The sequence below is a fragment of the Corvus moneduloides genome, chromosome 12 (assembly GCF_009650955.1).
Source record: "Corvus moneduloides isolate bCorMon1 chromosome 12, bCorMon1.pri, whole genome shotgun sequence".
In the NCBI taxonomy this organism is placed as follows: domain Eukaryota; kingdom Metazoa; phylum Chordata; class Aves; order Passeriformes; family Corvidae; genus Corvus; species Corvus moneduloides.
The window spans coordinates 13,630,886-13,650,910 of NC_045487.1; the positions used below are offsets into that span (position 1 = coordinate 13,630,886).

The window sequence follows — 20,025 nt, forward strand, 5'->3', positions numbered from 1 at the left end:
CAGACGGTGCTGGAATTCCGAGCATATCAGTGCTCTCACAGTGCAGGGCAGTGCAGGATTGTTTCTCCAGCTGTTTGGAAAACAATTTTTCCCTCTTGGTTTGATCAAAAGCAAAGCAGCAGCACAGAGTTACCAGGCTGGGGTTTTACCCAGGGGGAAGTTTCTTTGCACTTCTTCCCTGCATGTTTCTCGTGAAGCAGAACATGTTTGGAGACTGGGGGTGTTGTCCATAGTCTCAGAACTTGGCTTGTGAGTGACTAAGAGTAGAGCTCTTACAATACTGACACAGAAGCCAGTTTTATTTTTATCATTTTATTAGATTAAGTCTTTTGTCAAAGTTGTAAAGTCTTTTATAAAACAGGTGTTGAAATTCCCACTGAATTGATTACCAGCAGTGCTGTTATGTTCCAGGTAAATCAGCGTTGTTATCAATGGAAACGAAAGCAAAGCAAACTCTTACTTTGATTTATAGGCAGCTTCTAGAACAGGCTGTTGTCACTGGTACAGTTTGTTTTTCATAAGCACTTTGGAAATGTTGAACAAGAGAAGGATGTAACAACAACCCTAGAATAAACAATGCCAAAAGCCCAGATCACACACTGAAGTGCAGTTCCCACTGAGGTTCAAGGGGAGATAAGAGACAAGGCTATCAAAGGACAGGGAGGCTGCCAGACTTCCTGAACCTTATTCACAGCGAATAATGATTCAGAAGTTTCTTGGCATTGTTTAAATGGATTTAATTTCCATAGGTGAACCTCCAAGCACAGGCATCCAAGCATAGGAATCAAGTCAGTTTGTAGTGGGTAAGAATGAAGGACGTGTACTTTGTCCCTCCAAATATTACTGGGTTTTTTCATTAAGGCTTCAACCATGCTCCATCCCCCCCTGCTGCTGCAGGGACAGCTGTGCAGGTGTGAACTGATGTGTTCTTGCCCTTCGTACACAACACTTCTTACATTTCAGTTCTTCTGGCATTGCTTCCTGGGTTTGAAAAATGGTGCCTGCAGTGGCCTTGCTACAAACTAGAACCAAGTGCTGAAAGAACTTAGTAACTTCATTTAGACCACAGTGCTTCTCTTCAGATCCCTTAAGAGTATTTTTTTAGATTTCAAAAACCTTATTTTCCCTGATACTGCTGTTCCTTAGCACATTGTTATTCATTATTATTACAGATATTTTGTAAATAAGTAAACTTGCACTAAATCAATTTGCTTTTTATAACAACCCCACCTATGAGCCTCTACTGCTGCATGTTATTCCCTCTTTAAGGCTGTGACCAGCTGCTGCCATGTACATACATTGATAACAGACAGGCTAAGGAATTCTTTCTCATGCTTGACTTGAGATTCAAGATTCTTTACTGATAAAAAGCAGCAAAGGCCCGTAAAATGCAGTTTCAGGTTGGTAACTGCTGCAGCAATACCTTCCTTTTGATGGCACTAACACCCCATTTAAACAATCCTATTTAGCTCATAGTGGTACCTGATACCTAACTGTAGCTGAAAGAGATCAAGAACTACAGGATTTGAGAGAGAGGTAACCTTGGCCTGTCTGCCTAAAGTTTGCTATTCAGATGCTCAAGCCTGGCCTTAACTGCAAAGCCGCCATCGAAGGCTGCGTTCAGCACCTCTTCCAGGCACCCGGCCAGCACGAAGGTCAGGTCCTGCCGCACGTGCACTGCAATCTCTTCAAGATCTTTCTCATTTCTTTGAGGAATGATAATTCTCTTCAGTCCAGCTCGGTGTGCTGCCAGCACTTTGTCTTTAATTCCCCCAACCTAAGAAGGAGAAGAAATACTTATATAAAAACAATGAACTAATTGAATAAAGTAATTATTGTAACATCACATCAGGAGTTAAATTCTGATGAAAGGTTCTGCCTCCCTCAGTCATTTAGGAAAGCAATTAAAAATGCAGTCAGCTGTAGCTCATTATGTGCTTAATGAGGGAAATATGTTCATATACTACAGTATTCTTTCTGTAACAGCTAATAAGAGAAAAATAAATCTAGGAGTGCAGGTACAAGAGAATCAATAGTGGAAAAGTCATTGCTTTTCCGGAATTTTTTTAACAAAAGTGGCCTTCACTCCATTTTTTTTTATATGATGTGCTGAAATCCTGCACCTGCACTAGAACAGAAGATTTTTCAGATAAAGGCAGTGTTAGATTTTGGGGGAAAAGAGTCCTAAGGAAGCAATGTCCCATAAAAACTTGAGCTGTACTACAGAAAATGTACAGCAAAGCAAACCTGTGTTCCAGCAGTGGAGAGATGCTTTGTGCTACACCAGCCACTGCTCCACTGAGCCTCCTGGTGGAGTTGCTAATGAGATGTAAACAGGGGGGTTAAGTTTTTCTTACAGCTGTAGCTTCTTCCCCCAAACTCCTTTCTATTCCTAAGGACTATCTCAGAGCAGAAACTTTTAATTTTACACTGCTTTAGAGGAGAGGAAGGCCCTGTATTACAGCACAAAGGGCAAACCTCAGGCTGCTGTAACACAGGGCAGGAGTGCACTTTGATCCTCAGGGTGACCCCATGGGTCTGGGCAGTGCTGTGCACTCAGCTGCAGGGCCAGCCCCTGGCATGCTCCTGGGAATTCAGTGACTGATAACAGCACGATTCCAGACTACCTTGGGGAAGGAGGAGAATGTGGTTTAATATTTATAGGTACCTTATCTCTGCATGCACCTTCAGCAGCAGGCACAGTGTGGTCACTGCCTGGGGCAGTAAGGACAGCCTAGCTGCAGGGCTAAGCTGGCTTGCACCAGAGTTACTGCAGGGTGCTCTACAACCCTGGACAATGGCCTGTCGTGTCAGGCTCACTGGCCCCAGAGCCTCTTAGGCCACTCCTTACCATGGCACCTCTGGTTCTGTCTCCTCTGCAGGAAACAAAATCCTGTCCCTGATTTCCATCTTCATCTTCCTTCTGTCATCGTTTGGTATGAGATGGTAACTCCCATATCAGCTTCAGCACCTGGGCCAGGCTCCACTGACACTTTAAATTAAACTGCCTGAAAACCTTCTTTGCCCTCATGCTTTGACAAAGCTTTATGGAAACCCCATTTGGCTGAGCTATATACAAAGAACATTTAAGAGAAACCTAACAGTAGATCCATGGATTTAGGAATAACCTGTGTGCAGTTACTGGAGAGCTTTAACACACAACTTTTCAAAGACACCAGAGGGTAGTTCTGTACCAACAGTCTGAGGAAGCACATTTAGAAATTGCAGTACAGACTTTAGAGCCATCTTGCATTTTAAGACTTTGAGCTTTCCTTTCCAACTAGACATTTTCATGTATTTTCCCAAAAAGCCACATCAAGGCTGGCTTTAGCTTGAAAACCAAAGCAGAGCAGTGGGGCAGTCCTGCAGCAGCCTGGCCTCCACTGGCCTCTTCCAACTGCAGCAGCAGCAGACTGCATTCCTACTAAGGAATGATCCAGCAAGACTCTGGTTTTCTAAGTGGCTATTAACAGATATTATATCCAAAATAGGGAGAATTAATACAATTTAGCTTTCTTCTCAAACGATGCTTACTGGAAGAACAAGGCCTCTTAGTGTAATTTCTCCTGTCATGGCTACATCTGAGCACACCAGCCGCCCACTGAAGAGTGAAGCAAGACAGGTTACTATGGTAACACCAGCAGATGGTCCATCTTTTGTGACAGCTCCAGCTGGGAAGTGCAGATGGATGTCAGTGTTGTCAAGGAGATCAAAACTTCCAGAAGCTTAAGGAAAAAAAGAATGGTTTGAATGTTAAAAATCTAAACCCATTTTGTTCCCCGTCTTTATTCTAAAAGCCCACCAGGAACTAAAAGCCTTGGCACTATTTATTAACAGTAGACTGAAAAAAACAACACAATATTGCAGAGGCCCAAGGAAAAAACAACAAAAAACACCCAACAAGCTTTCCTACATATATATTCCTAGAAAAAAATGGTAACATGATAACCAATAAGCTTGGCATTTGCATGTGTTGGGAAATTCAGAGCAGGGATTAATGTAGAAACCAAGGAATTTCTACATAGAATTTTTATATCCCAAACCACCAGTGTCAATGCTCAGAGAACACTCCAAAGAAACCCACAATTATAATAAAATGAAACTTCCATTTATGTCCTTTCACCTGTAATGGAGTACATGGAGTGTAAACCGGAGAGGTAAAGATGCACACAGGTAATGCCTGCAGCATTTCATACATTAATTCCATTGTGGTTTTAAACCTATCTAAACTTCCAGAAACAGTGACAGATACTGGTCAGTTGTTCGCCTGATCAGCAGATGATCAATCTAGAAAGCACATTTCCTCAAGTCCTGGGAGGTTCAAACAAAAAAGAGTTAAAATGTTCTTGTCCAGAGTCCTATTGCACTGCAGTTCCACAGCTGCCATACAAACCCAACATCCTCAAAATACTAAGCATTATTACAAAAACCTTTTAACAGAACCTATTAGGAAAAACTACAGACTTTCCTATCTGTCTCCATCACAAAAGTACTGCTGGAAAGCTTGAGTGTAACAATGAGTCAGAGGCAGTGTCTGCCACAACCAAGGAGAAGCACCTTGGCACTGAAGCTGTCCACAACCTTCCAGGCTACGGCAGGGAGACACAACTCGTGTTCTGCCAGGCCACAACCACCTTGGCTTGGCATCAACTGGGAAAGAACTACACAAAGGCACTCTGGAGCTGATCTCATCCTCACCGTAGCACTGATGGCTGAAACCCTTTCTCTGTTAATGCGATACTTAATTCCACAGCGAGTAACTCACAGCGTTACTCAGCAGTGTTACAATGTGCTGAACTGCTCCCACCCTGCTGCAGGGCTGTAGCTGCCCTGCAGCGGCCCTGCTGCCCCACCGTTGGTGAGCTGGTATCTCTTGGCATTGCTGCGCAGCCAGCTGATGGCCAGGTGAGCCGACTCCTTCATGACGTCCCCCAGCTGCCCCGTCAGGGTGAGCTGGCCCTCCCCGTCCATCCGGCTCGCTTCCACAAACATGATCTCGCCTCCCAGGGGGGTCCAGGCCAGGCCTATGGCCACTCCTGGCTGATTGAGGCGCTCAGACACCTGAAGGGAAACACAGGACTCAGTTTAGGAAACCGCCATAAAAAAGACATCGCAAAAACAATTCAATAGTTGGCTTTAAAACAACTGTACCCATTAAAACACCACAAAAGTTAAGCCAAGTGTCTAATCTCTTATTTTTTAATTTATTATTTAATGCAGCAGTAGTTCTGGATATGTGTAAACACTAATTACACAACAGGAGCTGTCTGTGGCAGCTTAGCTTAAGGCCATGGCAAACACCTGGGCATGTCATTCTTGAAATCTTCCCTGCCCCCAAACGCACTGTAAGAATCGTTTTCCTCAAAGGACCAAGTATTCACTCATTTCTGACTGAATGTTTATGTGACTTAACCCATCTGCTGCAGTGTGTTTGCCCTGACCGTAGCTCTGGTGACAAAGCCAGTTCTGCTCCCCAGTGTTCCCTAAAAGCCTTTTTAAAGGTGGTGGCACTGCCTGAGCTGTGGCCAGACAAGCCCCCAATGTTGCTCCCTGCAGACATTTACGAACACTTTGGAATAGCAGAAACACAAATGTGTTCCCAGGCCAGGCAGAGGGGACACTGGCAGCTGAAGCCAAGGCAGCCACACAGCCCTTTCTCCTGGTTCTCTTGGGGCTCTCCCTTACCTGTGCACTGGCATCAACATCCTGCCATTTGCTTTCATTAGCAGGATTTAGCGAAAAAGGCTCTTTCTTTCTCTAGCATTTAAGAAAATTGCACAGAATAGTGTGTTTCACTTTTAAGGTATCAAAATACTTCATCAAGCATTTTCAGTTTTGCTAACATCAGTTTCTATATTCATTCCCTGTGTGTTATTAGTTACAGTGATTTACTCTGATTATTTTAGTAACTGCTTAGTAACTCAGGTCAACAAAGTCAGTTCATCCTGGTCACACTGAAATCCAACAACACTGGAACATTCCCCTTTGCACTGGAGACAATGGTGTTTTGGCAAACCACCATGGTTTCAAACACTTCAGGTATAATGAACAAAATTAACTGCCCACACCCTCTCTCAGCCCTAAGCAGCCATCAACAAGGTTTGTTGGTTTGGGGGTTTTGTTTCAGTTTTTGTGGACTGGACTCTGAATCAGTTGAAAACAGTTTAGAGACTGTTTGAGAGCTCACGGGCAGAAAACAGCAAATGGGACAACAAATCAAAACCCAAATGGTTCTAAAGACACATCACTTAGCACAAGCTCCCTCCTCTATGCTCAGACTAAGCAGGTACCTCCTCCTCCCTTCACAAGTCAGTTGAGATCTGGTAAGAGAACCTGGATGTGCAGTAGATGTTGATCACCTTTGGACCATTGTTCCCTGCATTAACTGGTACCTCCAAAGCCAAGCAACCTCTCCTGCTGTCCTGGAGAGAGACTGGATCACCCCTGCTGCAACCTCCTCAGCTGAGCCTGTACTGAGGCCTGGTGACAGTCAAACATGGCAAATGCCCTGGCAGCTTTGAGATCTGGCTACAGAAAATCCCCTTGAAAATCCCTAAACACACCCAGAGCCACACAACCCCCAACACTCAGAGGAAAGCACATTGTATTACATTTTGGACACCCACAAAGTGTTACAGGGAACTCCACAAGACTGAATCGCTCCTGACACCTCTGAATAATTTCTTCTAACCAAAACTCTTATGAATTTAAATTAGAAAAAAATCCTTTCTTGCATTTTCTAAACAACTTCAATTAAAAATGACCATTCGAATCAGGTGATGACTGGTCATGTCTGTTAGATGATGAAGGTGTCACTGACCTACATGGAGTCTTGGGGTTTGAAAATTTTTGTAGATGAGACCGACCCAGCTGGGATTTAGCTGTACCCTGAGTACATGAACATCCTGTCAGATGCATTTTAGCTGTCTGGACACTGCAAAATTGAAGTCTTTACATTCAGCACAGTCACTTATTTTAAAATATTTCAGGTTATCATCTGCAGTTTTGGAGCTACACTAAACCAGTGTGATGGACAAAGAGCTGTTAAGTCCCTGATTGACAATGGGAAGATGAGAACCAGTTCAATCACTTGCTGGCCTTTAGCATGCTTGTTTTCCTTCCACAGGTTCTCCCAGCCTGACTGTACAAACCTTTTTTTCTACTCTTCTGATTCATTCCCTGGCAAATCACTGCTGACAAAGCACACTAACAGTGGCTTCCCTCTGAGGGTGGAGGATTTCCCAGAAATATCACCACAAGACTGACAGTTCTTAGATAAAAATGCCAATCTAAACCTGTGCTTTGGAAAGGTTTTGCTTCCAAAAGACACCCTAATTTTTTCCCCTAATTAGACTTGTGCATGTCCCATGAAACAGAGCCATTCTTTTATGGCATCTGTACTTTTATTTCCTAGAATAGGCAATTTCACTGACCTACAGCTTCTGTCCCTTCAACTTCACTCAAGCTATGAGGATATAAACTAATCCTGATGGGCCTTCTTGTGGTGCCAATAATGTTTTGTTACTTGAGCAGAACTAAGGGTTGACAGAAAAAAAAAAAGCTAAAAAACCCCCCAAAACCCAAACTAAAATACAAATAGTTCGTTATAAACCCACCGGATATGATAGAAACCCTTTTCCCTAAAAGTGTGCTGGGCTGAAATATTTCATTAAATCTTTTACACTTTAAACTGTCGAGATTATTCTTTCAAAGCCTCACTATGTGATTTATTCCAACATGTTCTGTAAGGAGACACATAAGATTATTTATTTGTGATAAATGAATTAATCCAGCAAGTAGGAGCTGATTATTCTGTCATGTCTTCCTGCTGGGAGACCTGTGGAGACAATAGCCAAGCAATGCACTGGAAATGTGAAAGATGAATCCCTGTGTAAGGAATTCCCTGAAGGACAACAGATCAATTAAGTCATGTCATGTTTTCAGTTCCATTTGCTCAGCCTCATGCAGGTACTGACATAGTGGCTGCCTCTTCTGTGTCTTTTTTTCAGCTGCTGATAAATGGCAAAATGCAGGCCCAGGCTGAAGCTCTCAGGCCAGACACAGAGAGGAGACACATCCTGTGACTACGGACCAGCAACCCACAGCAGCCAGGCTCAGACACCTGCCAGGCACAGGAACTGTACTGCTTGAAAGAATCTTGGGGGGACTTGAGAAAATTCTAAGGAATAACAAGTTAGTTGGGAAAATTCCTTAAAACAGGAGTTATGTTGTTACCTGAGCAATTTGCATGGAAAAAAACAAAGTGTGTACTGAAAAATATTCACTTATTAATAGTAATAATATAGTACATGAAAATAGTACATGAAAATAGTACATGAAAATAGTACATGAAAATAGTACATGAAAATAGTACATGAAAATAGTACATGAAAATAAATCCTGGGCTGCTTGGGGAATTGATCTGTGTGGATTCATCTCTACTTCTATTTATGCACTAAATTTGCCTTCTAAACACAGAAATGTTAAGAAAACCTTTTGATGCAGAAGTCACAAGCTTCAATCAGTCTTATTGCTGTTTACACAGGCCAGCAGATCCAGGAAATGCTTACCTGCAAATTTATGGCATCTATTGTGGACCCCACAAATGAAAATCCCCACCCCAGCACTCCTGTATTTTTATACTTGAAATTAAGAATCACACTTTAAAAATTTGACTTGTACTACTTAATCTGTAGAAAAAAGACAAAATAGCAGAAATTATTTTCCAACGCAGCCACATTACCAAATTTAAATGAATAATCAACTCCAGAAACAAAATCGAAACCAGGCAGAACACCTAAGAAAAGTCCCATATTAGCACTGAACTTTTAAATTTGTGTGATCTTACTGTTGGGTATAGTGGCTTCTAAGAGCTGGAAAAAGTTGCTGACAATTAAGTCATTTGCCTAAAGAGAAAACTCTTCGAATTTCTGAAAGTAAAAAGAAATAAATCACCAAAGAACCCATGTGAATAAATTCAGCCCAGTCACCAGGCACTGGCCTGTTGGTCATTTATCTTCCTTGCTTCCCATTCCCCCACCCACTGTTCCCATCACCATCCTCTGTCACAATCAATGACACTGTCTCCTTTCAGTTTGTTTCCTCATTTCTGTCTCTTCTTTAAGAATCTCTTCCATGATAAAATCTTCATATCCAAATGCCTCAGTTCAGGTCTAGAAACTGACTCATTCCTTAACAATCATCCATTTTCTCCTGCTTCCCCCATACATCTTGTCCCCTTTTTGTTCTCCAAATCCCACTGGAAGGCTGGTCCTCTGATTTAGGAGAAAAGAACTGTAAGAGGAAAGTTCTCAGAAACAGAGCACAGCTGCAATGTCACTGGTGAAATGAGAATCCCAAACTAACAACTACTTTAACTGATGGCATTTCCATAGAATGGAGCAAAATACAGATGGGGGAAAGCAAAAAATCTGAAATATGCCTACTTGATGAACAGAGCTGGAGGTGCCTGACTGATCATAAAGCATTTTAATAGCCAAGAGTCACATTAACCTAAAGAATGTCTGAGAACTTCTGATGCAAACTGAAGTGATTTTAATACCCAAAAACGCTGCCTGGCTTTAAGGAGGTATGTGGGACAGTCCCTAGCACAGCTGCTGCAGAAACAGGATTCCTGGGTTCTACTTTTGGCTACTTTCCCAAGACCACCAAACATTCCCCAAACAAAAGCAAAGTTGTTTCAAACTGAAAAAACACCACCACATTCTTAAGCACTGCTGCAGGAACCTTTCCTAACAGAAAAGTCAGGGCACTTTGTTATTTATGTACCCTGAATTAAAAGGAAATAAAAACTTCTTTAGGTGAAAACACACTTTGTGGAACACGAAGGAACACAGTGCTGTTATTAATATTTTTTAAAGTTGTTAACATAGTACAGACTCAGTCAACAGCAATAATCATGGCAGCCAGAAACAGCGGTCAAGCAGAAACAAATGAGGGTGTTACCTCCATGTCATACATGGGTGGCCCCAGGATGTCTTTCAGAGCATGGAAATCAATTAAAATTGGCATTTCAGGTGGCAGAGCCAGGTCAGCTGTGTCACTGATGGATTCTGGTTTGGCATCTTCTGTGACGTGTTCTTTGCAATCTAAGGGAAGAAAATCTAATTTAGGATTTGTAACAGTCTTTCCTAGACAGAGGAATTTTTAAAAAATCGTGACAGAGAAAAATAAAATATGCAAAGAAATGCTCAGAAAGTTCAGGAAAATGTGCTCAAACCATCTTTCACAAAAATCTTGTCAAATTAAAGATAATATGGCATGAAATTTAATTATTAAGCCTAAATATGTTCTAACTGTTCATCAAAGATAAAATTAAATCTAGAGCACTGACAGAGATGCAACTTATCAGCTTAAGTGCATTTTAAACTAATTCAAATAGCAAAACACATTAGGCTCATTTAAGACTTTGCATTTTTCACCAGATTTGTGCAGAAAACCAGTATTTCATAGAATCAGAATGGTTTGGGCTGTAAAGGACCTTAAAACTGATCTTGCTTCAAGGTCTTGCAGGGACACCTTCCCAGGTTGCTCCAGGCCCCATCCAACCTGGTCTTGAACACTCTTAAGGGACGGGGCAGCTTCTCTGGGAACCTGTGCCAGGGCCTCCCCATCCTCACAGGGAAAGATTTATTCCTGCAGGAGGAATCCTGTGCAATGTAGTGTTAATAGAGAACGTGGAGCTGAACAGAGCAATTCTGACAGTGCAGTAACTCCTGTTCTTTTTATGTGTGTTTACAACTGTGCCCCAGCACAGAGACCACCTCCAGTGCAGGCCCTGCAGCACAGACTCTGATGTGACACTTTTCATGTTGCTTTTTGTCTCCTATGACTTTTATGGCTTTACTCAGTCATAGAAGGGTTTGGACTGCAAGGGACCCTTAAAAATCATCTAGTCCAACCCCCATCACAGGCAGGGACACCTTCCACCTGCTCAGGCTGCTTAACTCACAAAACTGACGTCTCCTGTCTGTCGAACAGCAGCTCAGAACACAACACCTACAGGCCTTGTTCAGTGGAAAAACCTCAAACAATTTCAGTGTAACGATCTGTGGCTTTTGTCTTTAAATACCACACACACAGAGGGCTCTGTTCTTTGTTGAGTGAGATATTGCTAAGGTGTCACACTCAATAGCCAGTAGCAGAAAAAATTCCTCCAAGGTCCAATTATCAGGCATTTTCAGAGATACCTACAGGCATGATACACTCTTCAGGAAGGGCTATAAACCCCCAGCAGCCTGACACTTTTGAATGCAATATACTCAAGCGTCACCTAGGAGGGACCACACAATTAAAGCAATAGTTACAGGTTCAGAAGTGGGCTCTTCCCTTCCTTCACTTACAGCATGATTGGATTTTTTACCTGTTCAATGGCTTCCTTAGCAGAATTGCCTTCAAATTTCTGTTTTCTCTTTCTGTACAAAACTGAACTATAATGGGAATCATGTCAATGTCGAACTCTCAAACCCAGCCTGCTGTTTGCATGACTGAGCTCAAGAACCTGCACATCACTTGCAGGGGCCAAAACCGTGCCTTTACCAAGGGACTGGGATCAGAGGGACAATTCAAACGGAATCATTTCCCCACAGAATGTGACCCAGGTGCAAGAGGCTTATTAGCATTTCTCAAGAGCGCTAAGCAGTGTTTCAGCGAAACATGTATCAGAAATGAAGACTACTTCGACAAGCCAGCTGTTTCTAAGGCTCTGTGGCAGTTTCAGGGCAGTGCCTCCTTGCCCTGGGGCTGCCCCTCAGGCACACACAGAGTGAAGACATTTCTTCCCACCCCAAACAGCAGCCTAACACACATCTGAAGTCTGTATTATACAGGAATGTACACTGAGCTTCAAGACTCCTGCACTGTGCTTTGGACTCAAATATGGGTTGCTTACTTTCCTTGAATTCTTTCCAACTGCAGTTTACAAAGAAACTTCTGGATCTTCCTTTGCACATCAATGCATGCACAGTAACTGAAAATCCAAGAGTTTAAACAGAAAAACACAAATCACTGATCTAATCTATTTACTATAATGTGAAGAGGTGGTCAGTGGTGCAATAGCAATTCTCAGAATGGATGAATGAGGAAGTCTCCTATTATTAATAGGAGGAACTATCCTATTATTAATCCTGATACATAAAGGCCTTTTTACAGATGATTTTGTGACAGTGCAATTCTCACTAATGCCTTAATAGAGTACCAAGGAAAACATTCTACATCACTATTAAAATGACAACAGCAACTCAGCTTTTATTCAGGACTCCAGTCAAATAGTTCTTATCCAACAGCCACTAATCTTTCCATTGTACAACTCACTCCTCCATGGCTAAATCCCATTCCCTTACTGTAAACACTGCCTTAGTCAGATGCCTCCTGTTGTTCCAGCATGTCTCTCTGTTTTTGTTAAACTACTATTTTTGTACATAATAAATTCAAAGACATAAACACTGGCAAGTCTAGGAAACATAAGGCTGCAATGCATGCTATTCTTGCAATTCAGACTGCAATTTCAACACTACTTGATAATCTGAGATACAATTCATATTTCAAAACAAAATTGAGTTTAAAACCAGTTGCTTTTGTTCTATTACAAGATTTTACTGCCTAACAAACACCAACATATTTATTTTACCTAACTGTATACAGCTAAAGAGACAAACTCCTCATATACAAATCAGGGAATTTGTGGACACCTGCCCTATTAAAAAAATCAGAAACTCTTGAGTTTATCTAAGCTAATGAGTAGATGCCATTTTATAATCTGTAACAGTAACAAACTCCAGACTTTTTCTAAAAATGTTAACCTAAATTCTGGCATTATCTAATTTTCTATAAAAGCATAAAGTGATGTCCCAAAATGCAATTACAAACACTAACTTTTCCTTTGAAGGAAAAAGCCATCTTTGTTTATCATCTTTAAACAAGTGCTGACCATGAAGAATCTATAAAGATTCATAAGTAATTAAGATTTCCACTAACAATGACAAATGCGTGTTCTCTACCTACCCCAGACTAATAGCCCTAAACCACAGTTCAAGCTAAATGACACATTTATCTAAAACAAGACAGGTAAATTCAAGTTTCCAGAAACAGAACTTCTGGTTAGGACAGCAGCTTAAGCAGTTTGAGATAAGTTGGCAAAATAAACTAAAAGGTCAAAAAGTGCCCTTAGCAGAGCTCCAAACAGCCCTCGAGGAACCACCTGCTGCTCCTCTATTACACGTCTGCTGACACAAAAGCAGCACGGTATTGAGTTGTTTTAACATTTAAAAATTGTAATACTAAAAATAAACGACAACACATAGCCCTCCCCAAGTAACCAAAAATAAGTTCAAAAAACAACCAACCAAAAAAAGATTATGTTTGTAAAATTTTCCAAGCAGAATCTGCAGCTACTCAAAGATCTCAATGTTCCTCAGGAATCTGCCTTTGCAAGTTCCCAAAATAATACAAAGTCTCACATGTAAATACTGGATTTTTAAGAAAATTGACTCCTAAATAAACATACCGACAATGAACTATTAAATATCATTAAAGATTTAATCTTAATAGACATTCCATGGCACAAAGATTTAAAAAATTAAGAGTGCTACTTTCTTCTAGAGGTGTAATGGAAATGAGAGAATACAAAAGCCTAAAACTTCCTCAACATGTAGCAATTTCTCATCTCCTCATAAAACAGATTTAAATTAACCACTAGCAACACAAGTCTTAAACCCAAAGATTTCTAGCCATACTTACTGACCAAGACAGAAAAATAAAAGCCTAACATTTTAAAGCAGTTTTTAACATAACACATTGTTATTTGCTGAATTGCTATGAAGAAGTATGAAAAAGGGCATCACAGCATGATAGGAAAGGTTTCAGGTTTGTGGGCAATTAAAGGGAAAAGAACATGTCCTTTCTTTCTCATCTGACTTAGCAGCAGATCCTTCAGCAGGCAACAGACTCTGAATTCTTTTAGCCGCTCCAAACTAAAAAACCTCTCAAAACTGCATTTAGATAGAAAAGGATGGGATTGCTCTTGCTGACAACAGTTCACATTCAAAGCCAGTCATAACATGAAACTGCACCCTAAAAACAACATTCCACTGTCAAATCTTATGCACCAAATTTTTAGGAAGTGTTACTTCCACAAGATTTTCTTTAGGAAGGAAACAATTTCCTGGGACCCTAATCCTGTTAACGCTTACTTATATGCTTAAATTTAATGCTCTGTGCATTTCTCCCCACAGCATCAGAAGGTTCTCTTTCCACTAAATTATTACATTCCATCATGTAAACAAAAAACAATGTGTACTTGAAGCACTTGAATTTGAGGTGTTCTTGCAGGAATATTTAGATAAATTAACATGGAAAAAAAATAACACTTTAAAATTAATTTGTATATTAACCCAACCTCTCTGAACATTTATGCCTTTTTGACCTCCTACAGAGAAGTCATTCCAAGCAATTTTCAGACAGAGCCCACACTGCAGCCTGGAGAGCTGGGAAGCTCTCTAAGGTCAGCAGAGCTGAGCTCAGAGCTGAGTACCTGCAGTCACACCACCCTGGGACTGATGGTCATCACATTTCATGTGTCAGCTCACATTGACAACTGCAGTCAAACTTGCATTTCATTTAAAACCAAGTGTTTCTTCCACAATTCATGCACTGTGTTGCTGGGTATGGAAATATTTAAGTATGTTCAAAGCCTTGGTTTCAACATAAATCCAATCCTCATTTCATCACTTTTAGTTATGAAATATTACCTGTCCTAAATCTTCCTTCGGGCCTGAATTAGAGAAACTGTTTTTCACTCTGGGTTTCAACTGTTGTACCATGATACGATGCCTTAGTGCACAGTTGTTGCATTGTATTCTCAAGGCAGTTGCACTAAAATAGGAAGGAGAGTTTCACATATTTTTGTGACTCCTAGAATTTCTTCTAATTGTCAAAAGACTTGAGGAGTGTCTCATAAATCTTAGATAGTGTTTCAGTGAAATATCAGATAGCATTACTGTACACAGGGATGACTCCCCAGAGAGCTCTGAAAAATGACTGCATTTGCTTCTGCTGAAGTTCCCTGTGCGAAGTGAAAAACTGACACAAACTAACACTCCTGCACTCACCAACTTCTCCAGAAAGCTCAGGAGGCAGAGGAGCAAGGAAGGCACCACAAAGCTGCCAGTGCATTTCAGTGGTGCATTTCTGGGAAGTGCTAAACCCAGGCTGAGAGAGAATCTCCAGCTCTGCTAAGGCAGTACCCTCCCTTCCTAGAGCCCACTGCCAAACAGTGTCAGAAGCCTGATCTTTACAAAGCCTTGAAAACAGGTGCTCGCCTTGGAGTTAATAATCTGATTTAATCAATGTAATGGTGGCAATTCTGTGATTCTACCACCTAGCGTCCTTAACTTTTACTACAACCCACCAGCCAGAAAGCATTCAGCTGAATAAACACAACAGACACCAAGGTACTGTTTGGCTATACTATGAATCAGGTATAAATTATGTTTTAGCAAGCAAGGCAAGCCTGCAGTCTGCCCTCTCCTACACAACTCAAGGCATACCAATGCACTAACTGTAGAGTCTCAATCTCACATCAGCACCACAAATGTAGAAAGCAAAAATGAATTCCAGGTATTTTTGATAGATAAAGAAAAATAAATTCAAGAAATAATACTAAGTGAAACTATTAAGGGATGACAACTTGATTAACTAATCTTCCAAAGTCATTCATTATATGAAATAAAAATTCATCATCATGATGCACAACTGCACAAACATCCACTAATGAACAGGAAAAAAAAATGCCGAAGAAATCAATTTAGGCTACAAATCCCATTATTTGCATCAACTTGCAAGTGTCTGGAGATATTTATAAGCTTTGTTTTGAACACTTAGTTGTTTTCGACAGACAGAATGAAAATAAAAATGTCTTTTAAAAGGCTCCGACTTCTCATACACTCCCAGCAAATGACACACTCTGCTAAAAACACACCAGGGTGCAAGCACAGTATTAGTACAAAATAAAATACACTTTGCAGACCGCACCATTCCGTCCCAAGTCTTCATAACAGCAAAATTTAACTGTAGAGACACCTGTCCCTCAGACTCCCTTTTATTAATACAGCTTTTTCTTATGGACAGTTTTCACACCAGAAGTACAAAGGCAACTCTTTACAGCACATGTCTTTCTTACTGCAAACAGGTTAATGCCAGCATTTTCCCCCTTTTGAAGCACTTGGCTATTTTCACTTAGCTTTGGTAAGTTGCAAGTCCAGTACTAATTTTAACAGTGTATAATTTTAACAGCGTAAATACCTAAGTTGCAAGCACAGCGCTAATTTTAACATGGTAAATAACTCTCTTAGTGGACTGAGATGTCTAATACAGCTCCTTTTTGTTACTTGCCTTAATAATAGTGTTTCTTCTTACAGTGCCATGAGTTGTGCTCTGAACCCACCTCTCGTTTGTCAATGCTTGAAGAGCAGAATGACATCTCTTTTTATTCAGCAATTGCATTAGACATCTTAAACATTTTAGACACAGCTACCTACTTTGAAAATATGACTTGTCAAAATTACTAGCCAAAAGGTGCAGTAGCCAGGACACCCGATACTGCCTGGTGCTGGTGAGCTGGGCCAGCACAGCCCAAAGGCTCAGCGGTTGCATTCACAAAGAGACCACAGAAGCATCAACAAGTCAGTGTTTGACTTCACAAAGTCCATCAGAGCAGAGAAGGTAGAGAACACACACATGATGTAAAAGGAAAGCATTGGTAAATAAATCTTAAAACCTCTGCCTTTTAATGTAAATGGGATGATTTAAATTGCAGGACCGTTCACGGATTCAGTCACTGCTACTGTGAGAACTCACTGCCTTTACGCCAAACATTCAGAGAAAACCAAGCTGAGCCTGCTTAAGCAAACACAGCCAAATTCAACCTTCTGATATTGCAGTTTCCACAGACATTATGGTGATCTTAGAAAACTCAACAAGGTAAAAGAAGATTTAATTTTCAGAAAGGAAATACTGAGCTAGGGAAAAAAGGCAAGGTAAAGCTGAAAGACTGTCAAGAAACAGATTCTCAGAGACAAATTATGTAAGCTTTTACTGTGAGTAAAACTCTTCTTCAAACACCCTTCTAATCATTGCCACTACTTGTAAAAATATCCCTTATATTTCCTCCCCTGGGATTTACTCTCTGAAAGGGGCAGGCACTGTTCAGACCTGTTTGCTGCCTTGTTTTAAAGGAACAGATAATGAGTCTCCTCATTTGTCCTCCTCCAATCCAGACCAGACCTATTCCAGATGTACAGATGTTAGAACCTAAAGGATTTTTCCACATCAACTCAATTGGGGAATATTTCAGAACATCAAACCAACAGGGCCCTGTTCAGTATTTTAAGTCTGCGAGTATCCTGCAGCAAAAGCAAGCAGCCATTCTGCAGTTGTCAGTTTCCAGGATCCTCTGACACCCAGTTGTTCTCTGACAGACTGGCAGAATTTCTTGTTACCTGAACTCATTTCAGTCTTTAAAAAACAAACTAATGAAACACCCAACACCCTGCTTGCTAGATTTTATTAGATTAAGGGCTATCCACATTCCAGAAGTTCAACCTGAGGTTTGGGGTTTGTCCTTTCACATTTCTAACCTACCTTACACTGAGGGCTCCTGCAGACATCCAGTGCTGCAATGAGCACTGTGGAGCTCCAACAGGAAATTGCTGTGTACAGGAACAACCTCCATCAGCATCTGGCTGGAACAAAAGCACAGCCATCTACACCCTCCATCATATCTTTCAGCAAACACAGTGGGAATGTTCATTTTTATTAGAGAGAACACTCATGGGGGGATGAAAAAGGGAGCAGTCACCTGCTGTATGATGCACATGACCTGGATATAGGCCTGACTTCATCCTTCCCTCTTCTATTTCAAGACTAGAAAGAGACCTACCTTACTGGTGAAGCAGTTACCTGAGTAGTTTTGCTGTTTGAGAATTTTGTGTTTAGCTTTCTTTCAGTCTGTTGGATGACTGGGAATGATAAAATATTGTCTGTGCACATGGTAAACAAGACCAGACTGAGGCTGAGAAGTCACCAAAGCTCTGAGAGACTTTGAATAAGTATAGTCTTAAAAGGCACATAAAAATAATTCTAATTTCAGAGCTCTTCAAGCAGACAATTTTTTAGTGTACAACAAAATAACCAGATTGTGTTCTGAGCTCACAGGAACTACAGCCATGCTTAGTTTTTTATTAAAGACAAGAAGTGAAAGATTTGCATTAAATAGCCTAGGAAGACATACACAAATCATAACTGCATCCCTAAGATATGAAACAGATGCACTGAACGTCTCAATTACCAAGTCAGCAGGCTGAAACTACTCAACTTATGTCCTAAGTCATAATTCAGCACTAAAACTGCACATAAGAATAATGTCACGCTATCTGCCATGCTTTTGAAAACAGAGCCCTTAATGAAGAATAAAACAGGAGAAAAAGTTGCTAAATTACCTTCCTAGTGACTACATTAGAAGTTCCCTTTTTAACAAAACATGCCAAAGATACACACCTTCTCCTTCCCCCACTTCAGCACGATCTGGCTTTGCTTCTTTGTGCTGCCCTTCTGCCACTTTCACAGCCACTGCTCTGCAAATGGCTCCCAGCTTCCGATCCAGGGCACGGACTCCTGCCTCCCTCGTGTACCTGTGAGAGACAATGGCTATGCTGGGCTGTCCTTTTCAACAGGGAGTTCTTTTCAACAGAAACACACTTTCCTACTAAACACACAGCCAAATAAAATGGGATGGGAAAGGCATTGAAACCTTGGACTACTCTAATAAATAGGAATACAATAATTTGTTTTCATCAAAATAATTGTGGTTGCTGAAAAAATTGTAGACAGACTACTGAGTGGGAAGACATGACTAACACCTGGTGCCAAACTTTCATGAAATGCTAAACAATGTCCAATAGCTCTGAGCTCTTCTTGGATGCATAAAAATTAGAAGGAAGAACTATTTTAAAACTTAAAATATATAGTTCACCGGAAGTTGAGGAACTGTCTGTAAAAGAATTTTTTGTTTTAGTCTATGAACTAAAAAGAAGCACCAGGCAGTTAACACTATACAAAATAGCCAAAACACTGGTCATAAAATACTTCAATTCATTGAAACACAATACACTTTTTCCATTGGAAATGAGCTAGTTTAAAGTTCAAATGATGTTCTGATCAATATTTTTGCTGTCATGTTGAACAAAAACCCTAGTTCTAATGAAGAGAAGCTATTAAAAAACCCCATATTTTAATTTTTTAAACCTAATTCCAAATTTTAGACAAATGCACCCATCAAGTCACAAAAAAAAAAAAAAGGAAAGGTAATTTCCATTTTTTGTATGAAAATGATTGAAATATAACTCGGTTCTTTAAACTAAATGTTGTCTGCTGCCAAGGCCACGGCTTCACACACTGAAGCCACAGGAGCCTCAGGTGTTCCTGTTTATTCACAGGGCCTTGGCAATTGTGTCAGCACAACTGAGTAGGAGCCACACCTGGAGTGCAGGAGCAAGGAATTCTCTACAGAAAGGATATTCTGTAGAGAAGACAAGAGCTAAGGAAAGAGCAATTCTATAAACTACCAATGGTTGAACTGCTGAAGCTATTAAGGACAATACTAAGACATGTTTGTGCTATCACATTATAAACTGATTTACTAGTTGCAAAAAAGAAGTTATTTAAACTGAAAGCACTGAACAGATTTACCTGGTAATTATGCCCAAAGTGGTTACTTGGGGAATCTGTATTTGCTGTGGAGTCAGACCATGTTGTTCAAGCTGTTTGGGAATCAAGTGTCTATGTGCAATTTCAATTTTTTCTTCTTGTGTGTATCCTTCCAAAAAAAAAAAAAACCAAACATGTATTTATTAACAATCTTTTTGCTTTGACACTACAATATAATCAGATTTCTTACCTTTTACAATTCTACCTGATTGAATTTAACAAAAACCCTCCCCCAGCTATAAT

At 40.6% G+C, this 20,025-nt stretch overlaps 1 protein-coding gene across 1 annotated transcript in view; it reads right to left on the bottom strand.

The window, feature by feature from the left end:
• Nucleotides 1-296: 296 nt before the first annotated feature.
• LONP2 (lon peptidase 2, peroxisomal) overlaps nucleotides 297-20,025 on the bottom strand; it is a 38,540-nt gene continuing 18,811 nt past the window's right edge. Inside the window, exons 10-15 of the mRNA XM_032122273.1 lie at nucleotides 19,765-19,891; nucleotides 18,574-18,707; nucleotides 9,967-10,109; nucleotides 4,854-5,061; nucleotides 3,535-3,725; nucleotides 297-1,777 (exon numbers count right to left, since the gene is read on the bottom strand). Of these exons, the coding sequence (XP_031978164.1) occupies nucleotides 1,556-1,777; nucleotides 3,535-3,725; nucleotides 4,854-5,061; nucleotides 9,967-10,109; nucleotides 18,574-18,707; nucleotides 19,765-19,891 (1,025 nt within the window). The 3' untranslated portion in view covers nucleotides 297-1,555. The remainder of the gene's footprint in view (nucleotides 1,778-3,534; nucleotides 3,726-4,853; nucleotides 5,062-9,966; nucleotides 10,110-18,573; nucleotides 18,708-19,764; nucleotides 19,892-20,025) is intronic.